At 40.9% G+C, this 24,161-nt stretch overlaps 1 protein-coding gene across 5 annotated transcripts in view; it reads right to left on the bottom strand.

Annotated features, from left to right (window-relative positions):
• Nucleotides 1–24,161, bottom strand: part of CRHR2 (corticotropin releasing hormone receptor 2) — a 148,013-nt gene that overhangs the window by 96,842 nt on the left and 27,010 nt on the right. For 2 of the 5 annotated variants that reach the window (XM_082044646.1, XM_082044649.1), the window contains exon 3: nucleotides 9,696–9,815. In XM_082044646.1, the coding sequence (XP_081900772.1) occupies nucleotides 9,696–9,815 (120 nt within the window). Of the gene's footprint in view, nucleotides 1–914; nucleotides 997–9,695; nucleotides 9,816–9,940; nucleotides 10,182–24,161 lie in introns of those variants that run through there. The other 3 variants (XM_082044647.1, XM_082044648.1, XM_082044650.1) reach the window with 3 other exon arrangements.

A 24,161-nucleotide genomic window follows, 5' to 3' on the forward strand; every position in this document is an offset into this window, starting at 1 on the left:
ATAAGCAATGTGTAATCCAAAACTGAGTAAGAATTCCTCTTTCACAGGACAGCAAAACATGAGTAAAAGCCTTGCATGACTTTCAGAGTCTGAGAACGTTACTGGGACCAGGACACTGCTTGACATACTGTTCTTCCAAGTCACAGAAGTTGCAAAGATTCATGGTTATGTGAACAGCAAAGATACTTCCATGCCACTGAAGAGCACAGAAGAAAATATAGAATCACAGACTGATTGGGGTTGAAGGGACCTCTGGAGATCATCCAGTCCAACCCACCTGCTCAAGCAGGGTCACCAGAGCAGATCACACAGGAATGTGTCCAGGTGGGTTTGAATGTCTCCAGAGAAGGAGACTCTACAGCCTCTCTGGGAAGCCTGTTCCAGGGCTCTGGCACCTCACAGGAAAGAAGTTTCTCCTCATATTCAGATGGAACCTCCTGTGTTTCAGTCTGTGCCTGTTGCCTCTCATCCTGTCGTTGGGCACCACTGAACAGAGTCTGGTCCATCCTCTTGACACCCACCCTTGAGATATTTATAAACAGTGATGAGATCCCCTCTCAGCTTCTCTTCTCCAGGCTGAACAGCCCCAGCTCTCTCAGTGTCTCCTTATAAGAAAGATGCTCCAGAGCTGCTTTCCAGCAGGTCTGCCCCTCACCTGTACTGGTGCCTGGGGTTATTCCTCCCCAGGTGAAGGACCCTACACTTGCCCTTGTTAAAATGCAGGACCCTACACTTGCCACTTTAAAATACAAAGAACCTAGATCCAGTCTATGAACTTACTGATCTGCGGAACACCCTTCCCTTGATCAACAGCTAAGTTCAGTGGTCACAGCTGAGTAAGGTATTGTCCCACTGTTAATATGACAATTTATTTTTATTGTTAAGCAGGAGCACATAAAGCTTCTGTCAGGTACCTGAGGGTCTACAAGGACAATCTGACAGCACCTTCAGGGGGCAGCACTTAGGCAGGAGAGATCAGGTTGATGCAGTGGGAAGCAGTCCAGCAATGAACAGGGTGTGTGCAGCAGGGAGAACTCCATGCATCATCCAAATGATGGTTCTTGGTGACTGCTTAAGCTTCTTTGATAGGGTTGCTTCACCCCAGAATGGCTACATTGTGCTTTGTGTAGCTCCACATCTTCTAACATAGCACAGACCTGCTTGGGAACAAAGTTTAGCACTGGTGAAACCACCACCAACCACCTACCTTCAGCCAGTGACCTGCTCTCAAGCAAGAGCTCCACAAAGGCAGGGATAGCAGGGTTCCTTCCAGAACATCCTCCTCATCCTCCTTTGTGTTCTTGGTCTCACTTCAATGAGTCTCTTTTACCATCCTGCAGGGTGGGGAAGCTGCAGAGGCAGCACTGGGGGTAATTAGAGCAGGACAAGGTCCAGGACCACCATTCACACCAGGTTTCTTTTACTCCATCCATCATTTCCACCCCTGAGTGACCCAGTGCAGATGCCCATGGACACTTTACCTACACTTTAAGTGACACCCTGTGGCTGAGAGGCAGAATTACGGGTGACCATTCCTTCTGAAACACTCTCCCTAAGGTTTTGTGACAATAAACACAGAGGCTGGAACCCAGTGAGGCGCAGTCTCAAGTGTTCAGCTACTGGAGAGAAGAGCCTGATTCCACGTTCCCCAGCAGGGTTCCAAACCTCATCCCCCCACAGCTTGGCTGGAGAGAAAACGGGTCATAAGGCAGAATAAAACAAGAAATCGCACATCCACAAGACAGTGCCCACACTAGATGTAGCTGGGTGGGATTTTTTCCTCTCATTTTGATGTTCTGAGATGAGGATTTCTTGCTTTGTCTCCCTTTGCAATGTATTTAATTCCTTCTCTTCCCCATATGTTTCCGAGCCATTCCCTTTTTTACTCCTCCCTTGGCCCCAGAAGCACACGATTTTGCAAGTACTATCTAATTCCTAGCTTGTGGGAAGAAACTGAACCTCAGTCCATCTGTTTGCCAGCTGGGAGCTGCCGTCAGCTTAGGCAACAGCTCAATATCTCATGCAAGTGATGGAGAGGTGAATGGTGCAGCTTCCTTAGGCCACAGAAGCCTCCCAAAAAACTGTATGCAACCCTGTGTTTGCTGACCCTCCTGAAGGCCACAAGGTTCAAGCCCTCTCAAAGAGCCGTCATCATTTTCTCATGACCAGTCCAGAAGTTTTGGGTGATGACCCCTCTGCCACAAGTTCAAATTCAGGGTCACCGTCCTGAAGGGCAAAGCAAGGGACTGGGGCTCCTGCTACTGATGGACGTGGTCCAGAGCGGCAGCACCAATTCCTGGCTCTGGGAAATGTGTGAAGGCTGCCCTGAAAGTCAAGCCTAAACTTAAGAGAATCCCAAACAGACACAATCAGATCATAGCAAAGCTACCTCATAACTTACTAGTGAAGAAAATTATTAATCCATATTTAACTAGCTTATGAAAACGTCCCCGAACATGACTGAAATAACATTAATAATCTTATTTTACTACATGCAATTAGCTTCTATTCTGTGCTCAGTGAAGAAATCACATTTCACAGGATGATAGCAGTGCGAGAAAGAAAGATGGGTTATATTCACTCCTCCTTTTAAATATTGTTTTCAACACTCTTCTTCCAAACTGCAAAATCAGAGTGATCTCTTACCACAAATTATGCTTCACAATGGAAAGAAAGAAAAACAAAACAAAACAAAAAAAAATTAAGAAAAAAAGCCTCTCCCATCTGTGCATGCACTCAAATCAAGAGCCTCCCACTGCTGTTTTTGTGGAAGAATTCAACCTAAGCTAGCAAGAGAAATTGAACGAAGGTGGTTGAACTCTTCATCTAGATAGAACGCCATTGGAATCAAGCTGACCTAATAAACTGCAGATTTTTTCTCCTCAGAGACAAGCTTTAAGAGTTTAAAAATTGTGTTTTATTGCCTCCCCTAGAATTCCAATTCCAGTTTTCTTTTTCCTCTGCTGTGTTTGTTTGGTTTCTCCTCTGCCTTCTCCTTTGAACTCTCACGTACTCTTGACTCCCTACCTGACAAATATTGTGTTGGTCACCCCAGGATGGCTAAAACAAGGCTTCTTCAAAATGGCAGATTTTTATCTTTTTTAAATAGACTTCTTACAGCTAGCTTGTAATCAAAACTGGCCTACAAAATACCTCTTCTTACCCCAAGTCATTAAGTGGTCCAGTGGAATAAAAGCATTCTGGACATCTAACAAGGTTACAGAAGAGAGATGAGGTGGGAGTGGTTTTAGGGCTTTGTAGTACTGAGTGTGAAAACACAAACTCATTGCCTAGCAAAAAGAGAAAATAGTGTATTTGACCTTCAAAACTCTCAGAAATGTGTTTTTAATATTTAAAGAGCCCTTAAATCCAAATGCCAGTGCACCAGAGCTGCTTAACATCTGCTGCCTCTCATCTTGTCCTTGAGATGCACCTCAGCTGCATCTCCTCACTGAATCCAGCTGTATGTCTGCTCATGCTTACAAGGTTGTGTTGATGGACATCTTGTTTCTCTCTCTTCAGTAAAGATGAAAGGCCAACAGAACATAAAGGGTCCCCACAAAGGGACTTAGGTTTCAAAAATGCACCCTTTAGAAATGGAACCAAAATAACCTCCAGGGAAAAAGTTGTGTGAATGTGATCAACAGAAGCGCTCAAGACACTAAAATATGTGAGATAAAGCACGAGTGAAAATGTTAATTGAACCTCTAGGCTAGCCATTTATAAAAGTGCACATTTCTGCAGTTATCAGGACAGATCTTACTCACATAGTATGAAAAAGACTCTGTGACCAATGATTTCCAAGCAAGACTAGTGTTTTATGTGTAAGCTGAAGCCACCACTGCAGAAGAACTTTGAACAATAATTAACCAGAAAGAAAGGCAGCAGAGGTTAGATTTTGATAAAAGAATGATTGTTTAACCTATGAAAATCAGCTCTTTTGCTCTTTTAAAAATTAAATCTTCTCTTTAACCTCTTTCAAAAGAAAGGAGATGCAAAACAGAAAAGCTATTAATTTACTTCTTCAGCCTTCCCTCAGCACACAATAGACTATTTGCCTCTCTTCAAGATGAGACAACAAGGAAGTGCAGGGATTTTTCTTTCAGTGTGGAGTAAGCCATGTCAATAGGTACAACTGTGATACTTGTGCCAGTCGTCCTTTCTCCCATATCCATCCATGTGACCAACAGCCAAGCTCCCAAGTCTCCAACCCTCTCCAAATCATTCTCAACAAGGCAGTTGTTTATAGAGCTACCAAGGAGTAATCAAATCATGGAATCGCAAAATATCTCAAGTTGAGTACAACTCCCTGCTCCTTGCAGATCTACCTGAAACTAAACCATCTAACTAAGAGTATTCTCTAGTTGCTCCTTGAACTCTGACAGGCTCGGTGTCAATAAGCACTACTCTGGGCAGCCTGTTCCAGTGACCAACCACCCTCTCAGTGCAGAACCTTTTCGTAATGTGCATTCTGAACTTCCTTTTATGCAGCTTCATTCCATTTCCTCCACACCTTTCCCTCCACTGCCCCCCCATGACGAAGGTGTAGATTGTGACAAAGTCCCCCCTCAGCCTTTCTTCTCCAAGCCGAACAAACCAAGCGACCTCAGCCACGCCTGTACATCTTGTCCTCAAGGTCTTTCACTGTCTTGGTCACCCTCCTCTGGACACACTCCAACAGTTTGATGTCCTTATTATACTGTGGTGCCCAAAACTTCACACAGTACTCATGGGGGGGATACACCAGTGCAGTGTAGATTGGGACAATCACCTCCCTTGACCGGCTGGTGATACTGTGCTTGGTACACCCCAGGACATGGTGTGTACACTGTGGTGTAAACACCATCAGAACAAAGAGTAGGCAGGGAGAGACCAAATCCCTATCAGTGCAAGGTTAGCAGCACTTATGTGCCTGTTTTCAGCAGCATAGTCCCTGGAGAAGATGAGGATGCTTTTTGCAATACCCAAACCACTCATCTGAAGTGGCTATCTCCAAGAGCGTTCCTATGCTGAGAGTGTGAGAGAGGGGGATTTGCAGAGAGGGAGCTAGAGCTGTAGAGACCTTTTGTTCCTGTTGATCACAAAAGCTGTCTGACCTCCTCATGTCGATCCCCAGGTGTGGGTTTAGTTCAGCTCAATAGGCACCCAGGGATGAATTCAGTTGCCTAAACAAAGGCACCGTATCATCTGTCTTAGTGTATCTGCAACATGTATGTGGCCTGGAAGATAAAACACAAACCTAAACAAGACCTGGGGCTTCTGAAACAGGAACTAGGTAAAAATACACCTGAACATATAAAATGTTAATAGCACTTCTGCATGGGCTACTGAGCTGTTCTGTACATTTAAGTTGAGTTGAGTAACTCCCTAGGCTTCATCCCCTGTATCAATTAGAGCCCCACTAACTTGTAATAACTTAGATACTTAGATTAGCTGTTGACACCTACTTGGAAATACCTAGATTTATGTGTCTTAATCTGCAAGTCGGAGACCTTCCAATGCTTCCACCTTTTGCCTGCAACCAGCACAAACCGAGCTGACCAGCCCCACCATGGTCTTACCACAGAACACCCTCCGCTGCACCTCTTGTTGTAGACAAACTCAAATCAAACAGCTAATGCTACAGGAGTCAACACTTATTGACCATCAGGTGAACATCTAATCCTGGATTTCACCATTGCACAGTGCGATTTGTAGGCAAAGGAAAGAGCTAAAGTTGAGCCTGTAACATGCTGTACTTGCATGCACAACCACTTTTGTGTGAGCAGCAAAAAGAGCCTCATTACTGCCCATTTGCTGAATTAATCAAGCTTCAGGATATCCTAATAAGTGAATAAATGTGTTTCTTAAAACAAGAATAAAAGCTTCACACTGTCAAAGCACAAACACATCTAGAGGGCAGCAATGATATTGTCATCTTTAGCTAAATATAGATGCTGAGCAGAGACAAGTGCACAGCCACCCACTGCACCAACACACACATTTTTCCTTCTTTTTTTTTTTTCCCTTTGAGAATAATACATAAGCTTTTCTGCAAAATTACGAAGTTGTAAGTGAATGAAACAATTTTCAGATTTTTGGTCAAAGAACATTTTGCCTCTATTGACAAATCATACTAAAGGGTAACCAGATCTTGATTTATCAGCATGACTTTATTTCCCAAACAGAAAGGGAGAAAAAAAAATCACCAAAATAACAAAGTGTCAGAGATGAAAAATACTCACAGACTGACAGACTTTGTTTTAAAAAGCCAACTGAAACTTATCTGAGTCACTCAGCAGTTCCCAAGAGACACAGAAACAAGCACAAAATCACCATGGGAATTTTTTGCAGTTAGAATGGAAATATTTTATGCAAACAGTTTATTCTGTAGTAGCAAACAGGAGGGGATTTTTTTATGCATCAGTTCTTTTTCTTAAGGTTTTGGACTCAAATACCCTTTAGTTATATTTCGCTGGCCTATTACAGGATTTGATAGTGTTTCCCATCTGAGCGCTCAAGGGTTCTGACTTAGAGCGACAACCAAAGCAAGACAGTTGGTGCGATGGATACCAATCCAGGGTAGGTCCATCCAAAGCCTTTGATGACCTGATCTGCGGTGATGTGAACTACTTGTCACATTTTGTCTTGAATTCTATATACTTTGTGCACAGAAGCTACAATAAGGCGCAGAAATAGCCCCGTGAGTACAAGAATTTGGGCAGCCTGGTTTACTATGGTTCAGCACTTTGTGCTTGACTAAGTCTGGTCTAAGTTTTTAATACAGTTCGGGCACTTCCAAGTCTGGATTTTCTGGTGTCTACAATGCAAAAGCTTTCATTTACAGAGAATGCTACTGGGTTCATTCCAGCTGACTAGCTACTTTTATGAACCTGCAATGAACCTGCAATGTTTGAGAGATTCATTTCTAAAAACCAAAAAAATATCACTGATCCAAAAGTTTTATACACATCAGAATGAGCATTATACTCACAGCTGTACAAAACCAGACTAAATATAGATACCAAAAGGTGGCAGCTCACAAACACGGGATGCATGACAGTATAATAAATAGCTGAGTTATGACCTAGAACTGGATAAGCCTTTAGTACAAGAAAGGCATTGCACGGTGTTTTTTTTAAACCTGTCTGATTTCCCTCTCAAAAACAATTCAGTAAAATGTTACACACCACCATTTCTCCCTTTACCTCACCAAAATGGAAAATGAAACAGGAAAAAACTACACTACACGTCCTAGGCAGGAATTTTATATTAATCCAAGCCACCTCCTGATCAAAACTTCACTTTGCAGATGTATAATTCACCTCTGAAATCTGCAAGATCCATTTCCCATTTTTTATCAGTTGTGCTTATTTTATTATCTGCACGAAGTTCACAGTCTAGTTTTTAAGCACATTGAGTCTCATTACAAATGACCCTCTAGTCAGCCCACAAATCGACTTGGCGAAATCATGCGAGTAAAAGTAGTGAGAGCGTGTCAATATTCAGATTTCCCAAACTTTGGGCATGTTCTGTGTGTACTAATCACCACATTTTTCAAATCGCAAAAGAGATTGTACCTCTGCGTTCAAATCTTAACCTGCTGTCCTACTGCTTTCCCAAGCCTTAATTGTCAACTACTATTGCCCAAGAAGCCACTGATTTTACAAGTTGACTCAAATGTTGGTATAGTCCTTCCCTTCCTTGTCTACACCACAACTTGGAGGAGTGACACACATGGAAAAGCATAAGATCAACTGAAAGGCACCGCCAGTGGCTTCAGTGTAATGTAGTTCTCTATTGCAAGCCACATACGCTACCACATCTGGGCACCAGTATGAACCTCCAATCCGTCCTGCAGAAACACATTTTCTCAATGTGACTATTCACATTTTATGTTGCGACTGTTACATTGTGAAATGAAAAAAATGTCCATTTCCACAGCCTATGACAAAATAATGCTTCAGCATTTCCGCGACATATTTTTATCAGTCTTTAATTTACTTAACATGCCGTTGTTTTAAAAGCAAGGAATTTCAGAATATATATTAGCGCTGTAATACAAGCATTAGCCACCATTGTGAGGGAGAGGTGCAGGGAAGAACTTTAAATCAGATTGTTAATAAACTACAGAGTCTACCAAAATAAAATGGGGTATTCAAGATCTTTTTTCTTCCATGCACAGAAAAAGCCTTTAAATTCTCTCTGCTGTGTTTATGATATAAATAAGGAATCATCCCTAATGCTTTATTTATTTATTTATTTGTTTTTCCTTCCCTTTTTCCTTTTGGAGAAACAAAAATAAAGCAGTGGAAATACTGACAACCCCCACCAAAAAAAGAGGAATCGGAAAAAAAAATGCCATGCTTCTGTGAGGTACATTTTCTATGGCTGTTCTTTAAGGGTCTGTTCTGATACACTTGCTCTTGTCTGAGCTGTCCTTAATTCTCAGAAATTTTCTTCACATCTCAACTGAGACTCTAAAGGTAGCGGACTAAGAGCTCTAATCCAAGACAGCATAACCCAGGCCTCTGTATATTCCCACCTATTTTATTGTGAAGAGCACAGGTCAGAGAATATAAGGCTTGAGGATGATCTTGCAGTTCTCTGAGGTAACCTCCTTATTCTGCTCCAAGTCAAGGATGACGGAAGGTGGTCCCTAAGAACAAATCTGGAACAGGGCTTTGTTTTGCACAGCAAATACACAGAACTTTTGTCTAGTTATATGACCCTTGACACTTAGAGCTGGGGAATAATAAATTCGCTTTCAACAAGTTAAAATATAAGGTCTATTGACAGGGTCGGTTCTTTTATGGGACTTATTAAGAATGCTAGCCACACGAAATAGAACTACCTGAAATTTAGACAGCTAGCACCCCAGCAACAGTTCAGAGTGAAACACGGAATGAAACGCCCCCACAGTCAAAAGCACACTGAAAAATGAGTGACAAACAAGTGGGTACACATATTTGGAACTGATATGTTAAAAACTCTTAATGAATGTCCAAACAGTGTTGACAGATAAGGAAAAGGAAATGAATCCCTGGGTCCAACAGCCTGAATAATGAATTTTTAGTGAGTCATCATCATTGTTTACCTCTAAGACCAAAGTATCAGTTCCAAGAGATTTCTAAGGAGCCCCCATGCTCCCTTGCTTTGAATATTATTTGCCTCATAATATCCTCTACTGTTTCCCTTGCAGTAACGATGCAGCCACCCCAGCCTTACAAGCCAACTGCTGATGAAGTTATTAAACAGATTCCAGACCCCAGCCTTGTTTGTTAGATACAACTTCCAGCCCAGTTTGTCCCCCTGCTCAGACAGACAGACTCTCAAGTCTTTTACTCAGAAGTAAAAGGATCTTTAGTTATGCAAATGGTTGAAGTGCTGCTACAAATACATTCATCTATACACATCTACACATGAACAAGCACGGAAAGCACAGTATAATCTCCTTAGATTGCAGAGGGTATTTTTGCCCAGATCTGCATAAACACACTTAAGAGGAATCAATGTACAAAAGTCTGTGCTTTTGAGAAATCTGCATTATTCCAGGCAGGAATTTTGAATATACAGGCTGGAGTGTGGAGGAAATGTTGATTCCCAGGCAAACACTTTTTTTTTTTTTTTTTTTTTAATGGAAAATATATTTTGGGTGTTTCCAGGTGCCTTCTTAACACTGGATATGTGGGAGACAGAGAGAGGTTTGTACTTACTCGTGGTGTTGTATTTGATCCCATTGAAGAACTCCGGGCAGGGTCTTTCTACCAGTTCCCCCGCCGAGGTTCTGGGCCAGCAGGTCCCGATCTGATCGGTTGTGGCATTGCAGTACGGACCTTTTGCAATAAAAAAGGGAGACAGAAAGAGAAAAAGCAGCAGCTGAGTAAGCACAAAAGCGACACACTTTGCATCACAAAGCAAACGGAATCTTTGCGGAGCCCTGCTAGGTAATGTTTCCTACCATCAAAGCCCAGGAAAGGGATAGAGGAACTCTCTAAAAAAGTCTCTTGTAAACGATCCAGGAGGCTGCAGTTGACATCAAATTCTTCTAGGATGAACTGAGATATGGTCACATCCATTATTCCCCGCAGAACTGCTGGGCTGGATCAAGCTCCTTCCCCCTTTTGTGATTTATTTGGTCCCCTCTCTTCCCTTCTGGAAAAAAAAAAAGAGCACATCAAGCTGCGGACACCCTGCAATCTCCTGTGTGTGTGCGTGTGTGAGCTTCTCCTCTTCCCAGCGTGCTGACAACTTGGCTGAGAGTCTGCGCTTGGCTGTGCAGTCCGATCCTCCAAGCTCTTCTCTGCTTTAAACCAGCAGCTGCGGAACCAATGGGCTCACACTGAGCCCAGGGCGAGGGGTTTGCGTCTCTTCACCAGCTCCCCTGGTCTCGCAGCTCTCCGATGCCGTCTCACATTGCCAGGCTGTTGTATTGCTCTCTCCCTCCCTCTTCTCGCTCACACACGCACACACAGTTTTATTGTTAGCTTCGGGGATGAGCGCTTTTGCAAAAAAAAAAATACTCGCTGCAAATTGGAGCCAGGGAGAAAAGGAAAAGCCATCAGATGAATAAGACTCCTCTGGCTTTTTGGGAAGTAAAGAAATTCCTGCCTTTGCTGTGTGGAAGTGAGGATGTGCAGAGATGCTTGGACAGGGAGGGGGGAGAAGGGACCCAGCCCAGAGGCTGCAGGACTGGATGCTGAGTTGGCCTGAGAAAGAAGAGAAATAATAAAAGCTGGGATGAAGGAGATGGTCTGATAGAAGGGACAGACTTTTTAGCAAGGGTTGTTGTGTTAGGACAAGGGGTGATGGTTTTAAACCAGACGGGAGGAGATTCAGGCTGGACATGAGGAAGAAATTTTTTTAAAATTAGGATGGTAAAACACTGTCCCAGGTTGGCCAGGGAGGTGGTGGATGAACCATCCCTGGGGACATCCCAGGCCAGGCTGGACGGGGCTCTGAGCAACCTGATCTGGGTGAAGATGTCCCTGCTCATGGCAGGGGTGGCACTGGATGAGTTTGGGAGGTCCCTTCAACCCAAACTATTTTGTGATTCTATGAAGGGAGATACCAGAACAAGGGAATCTGGAGTAATGACCCACGGGAGAGGTTGAGTGGGAAGAATGAGAGAAGGTTCAGGAACCCAGTCTGGGTGAAGCAAGGCGCAGAGGCAACACATCTTTCAGCCACTGTGGGACATACTGGAGAGCAGCTTAGACCTAACCAGCCTTTCTGGCTTGGTACAGGATGATATGAGGAAATCTGTATGAAAAAAGTGGCAAAAGCTTGCTACGGAGAATAATCTAGGATCATAGATTCAGAAGGATATTAGGAAGCAAATAGAAAACTGGCTGGTAAGGGAGAAAAACAAGATAAATATGTATGCTAGTAGCAGACATGAATGCAGAAACAGAAGGCAAGGACAATAAAGAAGCTTTGGCAGAAAGAAAGGGGCCCAGAAATGAACTCCTGTTTACAGCCTGTGTGCACGGCTTTAGGTCAGACATGGTGCTTAAAGTGAGTTAAAAGCAGTTGCATAGGACTTGCTATACCATCTATCTCCCACCCTGCAATGGCATGGACTTTCCCCTTACTCATAGTTAAGACTGAAGGGCTTTATTCTTCATCTTCAAGGACCAAAAGGACTGTGGTATCCAAAGAGGAAAAAGAAAAAATCCCTGGCTTAAAACAGCAAATAAATTGACAACGTGCACTGATGAGAGAACTAGCCAGGATGCTCTTTTGCCATCTGGGAATTTGGAGATTTTTTAACATTTTCAGATCGCAATGTGGGGAGAGAGGAGGAGTGTCATCGTGGTTTTTGGGTGAATATTTTCATTTGAAGTATGTAAAAACCGACAAAAATAACAAGTGTCCTAACTCTCCAGGCAGCATGATATTCTGAGGTAAGTGAATACATCTCTCTGGAGCCATGATCTCCTTCTCAAGTGAATATTTCCCAAGCTGCAATCCTTCCTGAGAAATCTGCATTTCAACAAATTGACCCTTGTCAACAGCATCAAATCTCTTTGTCCCACACATCTCCAATCCCAAGAAGAAAGAGAGAAAATTTCTTTAGCATCGCTTACACAACACCACCAACACACTGGTTGTCTTTAAACAGGGCTTTGAGGAGAAAAACATATTCCTTAAACTTTCAAGTGAGCGGTTCAAAGGGCTCTGTACACCTTTAAGCATTTCACAGGCATCTATCCCTCAGAGTATCTTCAGAGTATCTTCAACCCCACATTTTGAGTTGCTTTGCTTCTTCCTGACAGTGCAGTTGAGTTCAGAAAATCTATTTCTGTTCCTCAAGCAGAGCGTCTCAGTGACGGCTATGAGATCTTTTCAGAAGACACCACGTGAAAGTCACAGAATCACAGAGTCAACTGGGTTGGAAAAGACCTCAGAGATCATCCAGTCCAACCCTTGGTCCAGTGACAGCTATGAGATCTTTTCAGAAGACACCACTTGAAAGTGCCCAGAGGTATCACTGAGCCGAGTGGCCATTTCCATTGAGGCAGAACTGATAAGTGAGGAGGACACTTGTCCAGGATGCTGCCCCTCGGCAGAGCAAAAATCACATAGCCTGGCTAAAAGTCTTCATTTCTCACCTAATGTCTGCTTTGTCTACTTTCGCACAGTATTTGTGCAGCACCTACCACACTGGAACCAAAAACTTGGCTGGAGGCTTTGGGTACCAGAATTTCCTGAATTTTTTGGAGGAGTGCATCACATAATAAATCACAAAGAGAAAGTTTCAAAAAACAAAACCAAACAAAACCCTAGTTTTATATTTGGTACATGTTTCCGTTTCCTAAATGCTGCCTTGTATTTTCCAGCATAAATACTTGGAGATTTTTCAAATAGTTCAAATATTACAGAGTCGAACACTAAGATGCATTTCATTCTAAATCTGTTCTTTATAGCAGTTAACAGCCAAAACAACAACCCTGAATTAAACTAAATGTGGTGGGGTTTTTTGTTGGTTTGGTCTGGTTGGCTTGTTTGTTTGATTTCAGGATTAATTGAATGATTTCTTCATTTAAGTGAGAAGAGCTAGAAAATCTTCAATCTAAAATTGTTCTTCCGTCAGTTCAGCTAACTTTAGAAAATCAGAAGCAGTACATATTGCACAGATATACTATTGCATTCCATATATTTAACAACCAAAAGAACCCACCCCAAAAATAAATACAGAGGTGATTAACAAATTGCCTTGGTATTAATTTCCCAGAGTGGATTCTGGGCCATAGACCTGAAGACCCTTCTTCTCATCATGCACTGCAAAACTGATCAGGCTCCACCTTCAATTTTACCATTACCTGGTAAAATATTTATCTTTCCTTCTTATTCCACATATGCCAGCAATGAATGTAACAGCAATTTTCAGAGTGGGAACAGAACAACCTCATAACATGGAGCAAGACAAATCAAGAAGCAAAAGAGGTTGACAGCAGCTTGAAGATCTTCACAAACATTACACCTCGAGAACTACCATAGGAGTATCATATCTGGCTATCTCCTGTGCCACACCATGCTGTAGCTTCTCACAGTGAATTAAATACTCTGCTACATGAGTGGACTGTTGAAGAAAACTTCTCAAATTGAGTACTACACTTCTAATCAAAATCTGGTCTCCAGTGCATGTACTGCCACTCAGGTAAATTTACACAGAATGCGCAGGGCTACAAATTGTTGTATGGAGAGAGGAATGTGAAACATAGATAAATACAGATCTGTGTCTCAGTTGATAGACTTATTTGTTAGAAATAAGAGACAACCTTTATTGCTAGAAATTATGTATGACAGTAGTGAGCAAAGATATTTATCATTTAAAAATGCGGGTCTGTGGTGATGAATCTTTGCAGCTTCATTGATGTTGGAAAATATTTATTGTGGGTGTAAAAGGATTCAACAGCATAAATAATAAATGGCTTGTAGCTTCATACTAACATACTTCTTTCAGCACATTAATGCACTTGTCATTCTCTACAGCTATAAAACCTGTATAAGTGAATCATGTTACATGAGACAAATGATGAGACATTGCGGGGAAATTGTAAGAACACACAAAAGAACCAACCTTGACACACTCACAAACCACCAATGTAATTTTTTTTTAAAGTGAGGTGTTTTGGATGAATGCGCAGAACACTATCTACCATATGACAGCACAGAAACATTCATTCCAGAATAACTGTGATTTTATACAAGGTCAAATTCAGGGTCAATGCTTCACAGACGTACCAAGAACACAAAGGACCCATTTTATATATTAATTTATTTATGCCTGGCAATGGCCTGGTCCTCTGTTTACAGCATAAGCAAATAAAATTAAAAAAAAAAAAAAAATACAGGGGTTAGGTCACATCTGAACAAATAGTGACAACGTGTCTCATTAGTCCCACTTTCTTTCTGTTGAGTACAATGGGAGCGTTGCCAAATAAGATGTATAGAATCAGAGGTCTTGCCCTGCTCTCCTCCTCACAACACATTAGGCAACAAGATTTCTTGTGGCTTAACTCAGGCCATGCCAGTCAAGTTTTTGCTCTCCCTGCCTCCCACTGCTTAATTGTGCTGACTTTCAGTGCATGCTGGGAAGATCTGAGTAGGCATCCCATATGGTCTTAAATTGGGAAGAGGCACAGAAAGAAAAGTTAGAGGGCAATAAAATGTTCAGAAGTCAATCTACCATTTCCTCCGAAAACACACAGACACTCTGCGTAACTGAATTTGAAACATCATATAGCTCAGAAAGCAGAGAGCAAGATAGAAATAATATTTGATCTACTTGAAGATGTCCCTGCTCATTGCAGGGGGGGTTGGACTAGATGACCTCTGGAGGTCCCTTCCAACCCAAACCATTCTGTGATTCTGTGATTCTATGATCATGTTGCCCAGCTTCCGATCTCTGAGAATGACCAAAATCAGATGCTTCAGAAAATTATTTAGCCCACCAAAAAAACCAGCCAGCTCCAAACTGCCATGATCTAATTACTAGGACATCTTAAGCAACCTTAACACATGCAATAAGATAATTATTTGAGTTATGGGCCAGCACACAACATTATAGCTACAGTAATGTAACTCATAATTTCAAACCATCCAACTCGTATTTGCTTGTTTTTTTTAAGAAGCATCAGAGGTCTGGCTTTGACACCCTGGATTAGTGGCTTATATACTCCTTGGGGCATATCTGCCCAACTCAGCTGCAAAATCTGGGACTTGGAACAGATTCAAACTCTGCAGAGTTGCCAGCTCTCAGATTCAGGTTTCTTTGACTCCCCGCATTTCATGAGGTGTCTAAGCTGCCATTATAGCCAAGGATGATCTATATTTTGATTCAACTGCCCAGAAATACATGTGCAGCACTGTATGAGATACTCTAGTGTATCTGAGATGGCCACATGAGGCTGGCAGATAAACACAGGACATAGGGAAGATCCACCTCTTCTGAAACAGCAGCCAAAGGTCAGGCATTTTGTCCTCAAGCTTCTCAAGTGTTCTGGGCCACCCATATCTAAGCAACTAAATCAAGCCTCAGATATCCATTGATTAGAAGGGCTGATCAGATCTCACTTGAATATGTGTATGCATGGACACATAAACTTGAAGACTTAATCTGAATTCCAGTCAGCAGAACAACATCAGTGCACATTGCTCCTCAATTCCCGCAAGTGCCTCCCCATTGTCAAACTCAATAAGGAGTAACAATAGCAAATTTTCTTACAAGCACTTGGTCTTCTACTATGTATCTCCACTCCACTCTATACTGGATATTAGACAGAGCAAGAACTGGATCTTCCACCATCAGCATGTCACTAGGGAAAGTCTTTCACTATTATTACTTAGGCTTTACCCTATGTAGTAGATTTTTACTCCTTGGGTTACCTGACTTGAATCCTTCGTAAATATGGGAAACCCCCTAAAACACAAACATGGAGTAGCACAAGTAGTAGCCTTGTAGAGCAGATGAAGATTTCCTGACAGTTTTCTTCTCTTGGTTGAATTGTTATGCTTAGAACATCCTCTCAGAGAGATAACAAATTCTGGACGTGTCACATCTCTTACAGTATCTCCAGTACAGATGTTGCCAGGGGTATCACTCACCCTAGTTTTCCTCTGCAGCCAAAGCAAGGAAATAGGAACTTTTATAATGCATTTCACTTGATCTCTTGTAATTGCCTATGTTAGGATGAGACTGATTTTTCCCTCAGCTCCATCCAATACCTTGAGTAGATCTCTGCTGTCTGTAGGAGGAACATATAGCAATTTGGACTAATGTAAATATCTGTATTTATTCAAGTGAATCTCATTCCAGGTGCCTAAAACAAAGATCAAATTGTTTGCTGAGCTTTTTCCTGCTGGCTCACATTACCTTATCTCTCTAGAGCATTTGGAAACAGTAATGTCATTAATTCAGGCCTATCATTTCACGAGAGATCAAATAAAAATATTTTAAATTAAACACATCAAGAATAAAGATGAGAATAAAAATACCCTGTTATGACAGGGCTATCACAAGCTACCAATATATCATTACGTTTGGAGATTCTATGTCTTATATTTAATGCTATTATTTAGAAGAGGAAACCAATACAGCACAAACACTGTATAATATATTTGTGTCTCTCTGCTAGCCAACTTATTATAAGGACTACAGGTCAGCAACCACTAGAGGAAATGCTTGGAAATTAAGTGGAAGAAGAAATGAGCCATCATGTCAACTTCAAGAAACGGGACAGTGGTTCTCAGGAGCATCATTCTGTAACAGATAGCGAGGGAGGGTCCAGTCACACTAGGCAGAAGCTGGAATGATTAGGCATGAAAACGAATTATCAGAATATGATTAGGGCTGTGATTGATAACGGAGGAAAAAGAACCTAATGAACCCCTGATTTGTGATTGCAAAGCACTTTCAAACTGCTACAGTATGAAATTGCAGCTCCAGAAGAACAGAATGGATGAAAGGACGTATCTCTGTAGCATTAATTTGTGCCTGCATCTGGAATCAGCAACCATTGTTATCTATATAATTTTGGGTACTGCCAAGGATAACAAATCCAAGTACCTCGTTTCAAATCCATTCCCCAGATTGACTCACAACCCTTTGACCTTTTTATTATCAGGGCCAGTATTTCAGATTCTATACCACAGGGTAACTCAGATCTTAAATAGGTATAGGTTGGGTATTTGAGAGGTCCATAGTAGCAAAGGGATTCATTTCACCTAATTTCAGGCACCTAAAATTTGGGTGTCTAGACTAAGACAGACATCCAGGCTCTCTAACAGTCTCCAGGGAAATGGCCATTTTCAGAGAATGATGATTCATTTATGTGGAGCCAAATATGATCCTCAAATTCGCAAGATATTGTACTTAGTAGGATGTAATTCAGCCCAAGAGATTGTTAGATACGGCTGTATTTTATACAGAGCTTTCTCCTGCCCATACATCACATATCTGAGATGGATATTGGAGCTGTAGATATATGTTAGGCACAAATGAAAAAGACAAATCATGCAGTGCAGCACAGTGTGTTTCAAAGAGGAAACAAAAATGCCTACATTAAACTATCTTTACAAGATACATTGTATTAACTACAGTTCATAGAGATGGTTGGATGGGAAGAAATTCCACAGAAGGCAGAGAAACTTCTCCATTTCATCGAGCCTTGTGTACCGGGAATTGTGCTGGGGAACTCTACACACACACACTGATGCTCACATACAGCAGCTTCTGAAGAGAAGTAATCGGTGTGATCATATTTACATGTTGCATACTATGGAACAGAAACTCACTTTAAGATCATTAAGTTCTGTGCTGGTTTTGGCTGGGATAGAGTTAGTTTTCTTCCTAGTGGCTACTCTGGGGATATGTTTTGGATTTGTGTTGGAACTATGGATAATACAGGGAAGGTTTTACTACTGCTGAGCAGGGCTTACACAGGGCCAAGGTGTTTTCTGCTCCTCACACTATTCCCACCAGTGAGGAAGCACAAGAAGCTGGGAGGTGACACAGGTGAGACAGCTGACCCCAGCTGACCAAATGGATATTCCATACCATATGATGCCACACTCAGCATGTAAAGCTGGGGAAGAAGAAGGAAGCGGGGGATGTTTGGAGTGATAGCATCACCGTTACACGTGATGGATCCCAGCTCTTCTGGGGATGGCTGAACACCTGCCTGCCCATAGGAAGTAATGAATGAATCCTTTGTTTTGCTTTCTTGTCTATGTGGCTTTTGCTTTACCTATTAAACCGTCTTTAACTCAACCGATGTGTTTCCTCACTTTTACTCTTCCGATTCTCTCCCCCATCCCACCAGGATTAGTGAGTGAGTAGCTGTGTTCTGCTTAGTTGCTGGCTGGGGTTAAACCATGACACTCTTCTTTGGCACCTTTAAGTTTCGTGACAGACCTCAGCTTAAAATTTTGTATCATAAAAATGCCCTGCTCATATTATGACACACTGTCAAATATGCTTTGGGTCTTTCATTACTTTTTTTGGTTTTTTTTTTTTTCTACACATGCCCACCTTTGGGGGATATAGTTTTTGGTAAAGGCTGTTTTCTTGTTCAAAATCGGTTTCATTGATGAGCGCTTTTGTGCTTAAACGTTGCTTAACTTTAAACCCTCACTTCCACTTCAGGAACTGAGGAGTTTGAATGACTTGGTAGAGTTAATTTGTTGAACTAGGACTTAAATGCTGCTTTGGTTGAAATGTACATATGTTTGTTCAAATATTATGTTTTCCCTTGGATTTTATTGGTCTTGTATAAAGATTACGGAAGGTTGTTATTCCGAAGCATACTTTTTGAAGCACCTGTAAACTGACTACATCCGTTTTATGGGTAAGAAATTTCGCAAGAATAATAAACCTTGGAAAACAGGCTAAAGCCTCAAAATTAATGTTTTTCTGTTCTTATCAAGTACTTAGATAAGGAAAGCTCAATCCATAGCTGGTTACATCAGCCCTGATTACAGTGGAGTTTTACAAAAGACAAGGATCAGTTCTCAGGAATTCAGTGGAAAACAGCTGAAGACTGAAATAAACACCAACATTAAAATAGATTCATTTTGTTACGGATGTAAAATGCATGTAACTGTCATCATGTAAAATGAAATAGCTGATATTGTGATAGATATTTTAGTAACAGGTGCAGCAAATATTAATCCTGGGAAGTGCGGCACTTCCAATCTACTCGACAGCACAGCTGGGTTTCTTTTCCCAAGATGTGTTAATCTGTTTTGTATTTGGTAAACTGCACATATCACACCAATGAATATTAAAGAAAGAGTTTTGGGAAAACATGGAACATTCTTATTAAGCCTTTTGTCATTCATATGCTGTCACACAATTCAAAAAGCAGATATCTTATTGCTAAGCGAGTGCTGATTCTTTTATGGACTCAGTAAATCTCCTCATTAACCTTTCAAAATCTCCTACATCCAACCAGAGTAGCCATTTACGATGTCGGTAACTAAACAGTTGTAATAAGTAGATGTCAAACTCTGTAGACTGATACCTGGAAAATATATTCTGTTCCAGCACTTCTTCCCTCCTCCAGCTAATAAAATTACCAGAATCATTATTTACAGCAACATTGCACGCAACAAGCACCTGGGCATCACATCTTTGTCTTTGGGGGCTGTTTAATGAAGACATAATTATTTTTTGTGAAGAGGTTTTCCTGCAGTTATTGCATTTGGAATACTAAGAATTACTTCAGTGAGGATCAAGTTTGCTTCATTTCCATTTCATATAAAATTATTAAATATTAAACCTATTAGTTTAACCCTATTTTCATCTTCATGCAAATAGCCCTTCCTAGACAGAAACGATGAATAGATCCATACTGTTCGTTTCAGAGATAGAGAGTTTATGAAGTGCTATGGAATTCTTATGGATCAAAGGACTGATGTAAGCAAGGTATAAATCATCTGTAACAGGATTGTAAATTGCTGCCTTTGATATATGTAGCACCTATTTCTCCCCCTAGATTCTAGACTTGCATCAAAGCCAAAGCAATGCTGATTTATATTGATTGGCCACTGGAGGGCTCTCCTTATTCTCCGTTACTGCAATGGAAAAGTTTGATTGAATTTCAAAACATCGTATATGTGTTTATAGTTACCTGAATACAAAACCATCAGCCACCAAAACATGACAGTTTGCTAGTTCATACACAGATCTGCCTGTGGACAAACTGCATTTTACTGCCTCTGCTTCTTAAGCAGCAAAAATGTCACTATAGTAAAAGATTTATTTCACTAAAGAGAAAATTTCCTTTTACACACAAGATTATCAACTTCACAAGAGATTATGTGTTTGAGATGGACAGCAAAGTCTGTCCTCATCACTCATTCCTCCCCATACCACATCGTTTCACTCTGAAAACACTCCACAACTCAATGCGTTTTTCAAGTAACTGTGCTTTCAGACTTTGGTCATCTGCTTTCCAACTTATTTCACCACTTCGAGACCAATTCCCCTGGCTGGGTCAATTTTCTTCTGATGGAAATGCTGATGGATCAATCATCTTATCCTTTCCACATTAATGCTGTTCTCCCCTTTGGGGAGAGGCGACATCCACACTGCCAGCTACGAATTTCTGACAGGGTTTCCTTTTTTTTTCCCATTTTGTTTGTTTGGTTTGGTGTTTGTTTTGATTCAGTTTTGTTGGTTGGTTGGTTGGTTGGTTGGTTGGTTGGTTGGTTGGTTGGTTGGTTTTTATGAATCAAAAGGACTGAATTGCTTAAAGTTAAATTGTCTTCTGGAAACAGAAGAGTGTGTTAAATCTTTTCTTAGGACAGTATTTCCAGTGCCAAAATAAGAGTCAAATAACTTTCACCACTTCAGAATAACAATTGGGAATGGACTTTCTCTTGTCATAAGGGAAATCCAACTGTGGAGCCCTGTTTCACTGAATTTTGCCCCATACCATTTTCACCCACCACTCCAGCAAACTCTTAGGTAAATCTTGAATCAAAATCTCTTTTCTCTTTTCCTTGACCTCATTAAAGTGAACTTTATTTACATGAAGAGAGCACAATGTCTTTCACAGGCCTCACAGAAAGATGTCCATGTCCAGAAGGACATCAGTTTGAATAAACAGTCCAGACTGTGACCATTTTATCCCAGATCCATTGAGATACCCTAACGCAGACAGAAAAACTACCTACGATAATGGACAAATGGGTTTTCTTGGCCTCTGTGACTCTGCTTCTGCCTTTGAATATGAGATTAGTTAGTTGGGCTGGAACAACCTAGGGGTCATTTAAATTACATTTTAATTATTTGGTCTGAATTCCATGGGCTTTTTCATTTGCCAGGTGACAGAAAACGTAGATAGGAGAAGAACAGAAGTTTGAAATCTGGAGCAGGAATTAACAGTTTCCTAGGCTTCTCTGAAATCTGCAGTTTCCTGAACAAAATAAATGGTTGAGATCCTCAAATTTTAGATGTTGATTAGCTTATCCAAAAGGTCCTCATGGTATCATTAGTGTATTGCTGTTAATATTTCTGCCTATAAAAGGAGCCTGAAGTGTTTGACTTCATTGCAGTTGTCTACATTATACATACCTAACATTAGGTGAGCTGAATTCTCTTACCACCTCTGATTATGAGCAAAGGTTATTCCTCCAATAAAGTCCTGTCATTCTAATGTTAATATTCCAGTCTCCACTGAAATAAATAGCTGAGTATTCCTCCACACCAAGAAAGCCACAATTACATTTGAAATAACTGATTATTTCATGCAGATGAAAGAACAGCCCCTTTTACCCTCTTCAGATAAAACCCAATAACCTCCTTATAAGAAACTTCTGAGAATAAGAAGCAATTTGTATTTTTCAGAAGAAAATACCACTTCTCTTCAGAACAACTGTGCTAGTTTTTTATGGATTATGTTCCCGAAAAGTCCTTGCTGGAGGCAAAATCTGTAGGAATATAAACCAAGTAGTCCAGAAAATAATTGATAGATGGGCATTGCTCAAGCCAGTTCTCCTCTGATTTGCAGATGATGAGGACAAGATCATTTGTCTCAGTTTAATAATCTATAGAGTGGCTGTCAGGGGCAGAGAAATCTCTAAGCTCCCTTAAAAGACAAAATAGATGTGGACAGTGCAGTCAGTGGACTCTACGGGACGATTTCTGTCACCATAAAGAAGATAATTATATTGGGTCAGATAAATTGTCTTCTAAAAGTCTCTCTTTCTCATCATTAAGTATAAAGGCAACCTGGGCTGACCTGCTCACTGGGACCTGTCTGTACTACAAATGTCTAAACTTAGGGACAGGAATCCCATCTGTAAGGAATATAAGAGAAAAATCAGGCCCAGAAAAATCTTTCTGTGAAAATAGCCTCCATTTGTGGGGAGCTGAATGTTTCCACGGGGCCTTTGCTGTTACTTTCATTTTCGTAAAATTTTCCATTATGTTGTTTGTTATGGCTACATAGGAATCCTGTTCTTGATCACAGTGTCTTTATTTACTGAATGATTGGTTTTCACCAACCAATAGCACCAAATAAGAGAAAAGTGAACAATGAATTAGAAATAACTTCCATGGTTTTGCTCACACATAGTTCAAACGGCATGACTTCGGCTTTTTAATCTCTTAAACTAGCCATCATTAAATTTTGGGCCTCCTGATGGATTGGCCTTGATAAACCAGACAACAGAGCCGGCATTTCTCCAAGAGATCAAGTACAGTTTTTCATTTCATTGGTACATGTAGCTGTGTCCTGCTCCCCAAAATAACCATCAGGGTCTTTGAAGTAGGAAGTACTTACGGAGATAATTTTCTATATTGCAGAAAAAACAGTGTTCTTCACAGGAATTTGCAGAGACCAAACTATTATAAAATTATTTAACCCAGGTGACATCTATTTGCACTCAATTCTGGGCAGAGGAGGAATGAAAATTGTCTTAAATTCACCTTTAATGTGTTCAGTACCTGTAGCACCGTGTCAGAGCAGGCTGGACACTTGTCATGTAAGACTGACTTTTCTGTGATTAGCTTTAAACCCAAGATTAATTGAATTAGGAAACAAAACTGTCTCATGCTACAATGCAGCCCAGTAAAACACACTGTGGGAAAGCCGAAACAAAAGTTATCTTAATACACAGGGCTAAACCTGAGGCTCTAACAAGCTCCCCAGTTAAACAAGGACACCAAAACAACACCATTTTGCCTCATTTTCTGGACCAAGGAGGAGTCAAATTGCTCAGGATTAAGAACTCAGCATGAGTGGAGAAAATACGAGATTCCTACAAAGCACTCAGAAAACATCCAGCTCCTGCAAAATGCTGAGTTTGGGGATTTTCTGCTGAGTAGATTCCATTTGCATAGAAAATAGATTTTGATTTCCCAGAGTTTACACTTCTACTGTTAATAGAGCCCATCAATTCGGGACTGATGCAATTTTAAGAGCATTAGTTATGAGCAGAAAATCTCATTGAAGCCCATGCTTTTCAGAATAAATACAAAGGGAAGAAAGGAGGCAAGAAAACAGCTATAAACTCTTAAAGAATAAAGACCTCTTTTTTTCTGAGCATGTTGAGAACTGCACAGTGTTCATACCAAGAGACAGGCTGATCCGATTTAGCTTCTGTTTACTATCATAATGAGAAATTGAATAATAACAATATGATTTATAACCACAAGTCAGACTTTGATTTTTCATTTCTGAGATTAGAAGTGCCCCAGAAAACAAATGCAAACTCATTGGGCTCCTAAAAGCTTAAATTAATGGGCTGAAACAGCAAAAATAAAGGAAATACTATTATTCTAGAATATGGCTGGGAATCTAGATATAGAGTGTACACGGATTTGCAAAGAGCAAGGTATAGAAAATTAAGGTTTCCAAGACAACCTTAACTTGTCAAAAGAAAATATACACATCTATGTAAATCCAGATTCTTTTTCTTTTCCTCTGGTGGCATTTGTTCAAAAAATAAAACACATTCCTGAAGTTGAAATTGGAGTGTTTCGGAATTATTGAAGGAAAACATTCATCCTGTTCTAAAGGGTATCGGGAGTCAGCAGACTTCTCTGGGATGTGTCTAGAATTCCACCACCCACCAATGCCCGATGTATGCCTGGAAATGAAGAGCTCATCAGATTATGATTGATCCCCCCTGAGGGTTATTTGGTCTTCACTCAATATAGTTTATAC

Source organism: Streptopelia decaocto, assembly GCF_964273445.1.
Source record: "Streptopelia decaocto genome assembly, chromosome: 2".
NCBI classification, from domain to species: domain Eukaryota; kingdom Metazoa; phylum Chordata; class Aves; order Columbiformes; family Columbidae; genus Streptopelia; species Streptopelia decaocto.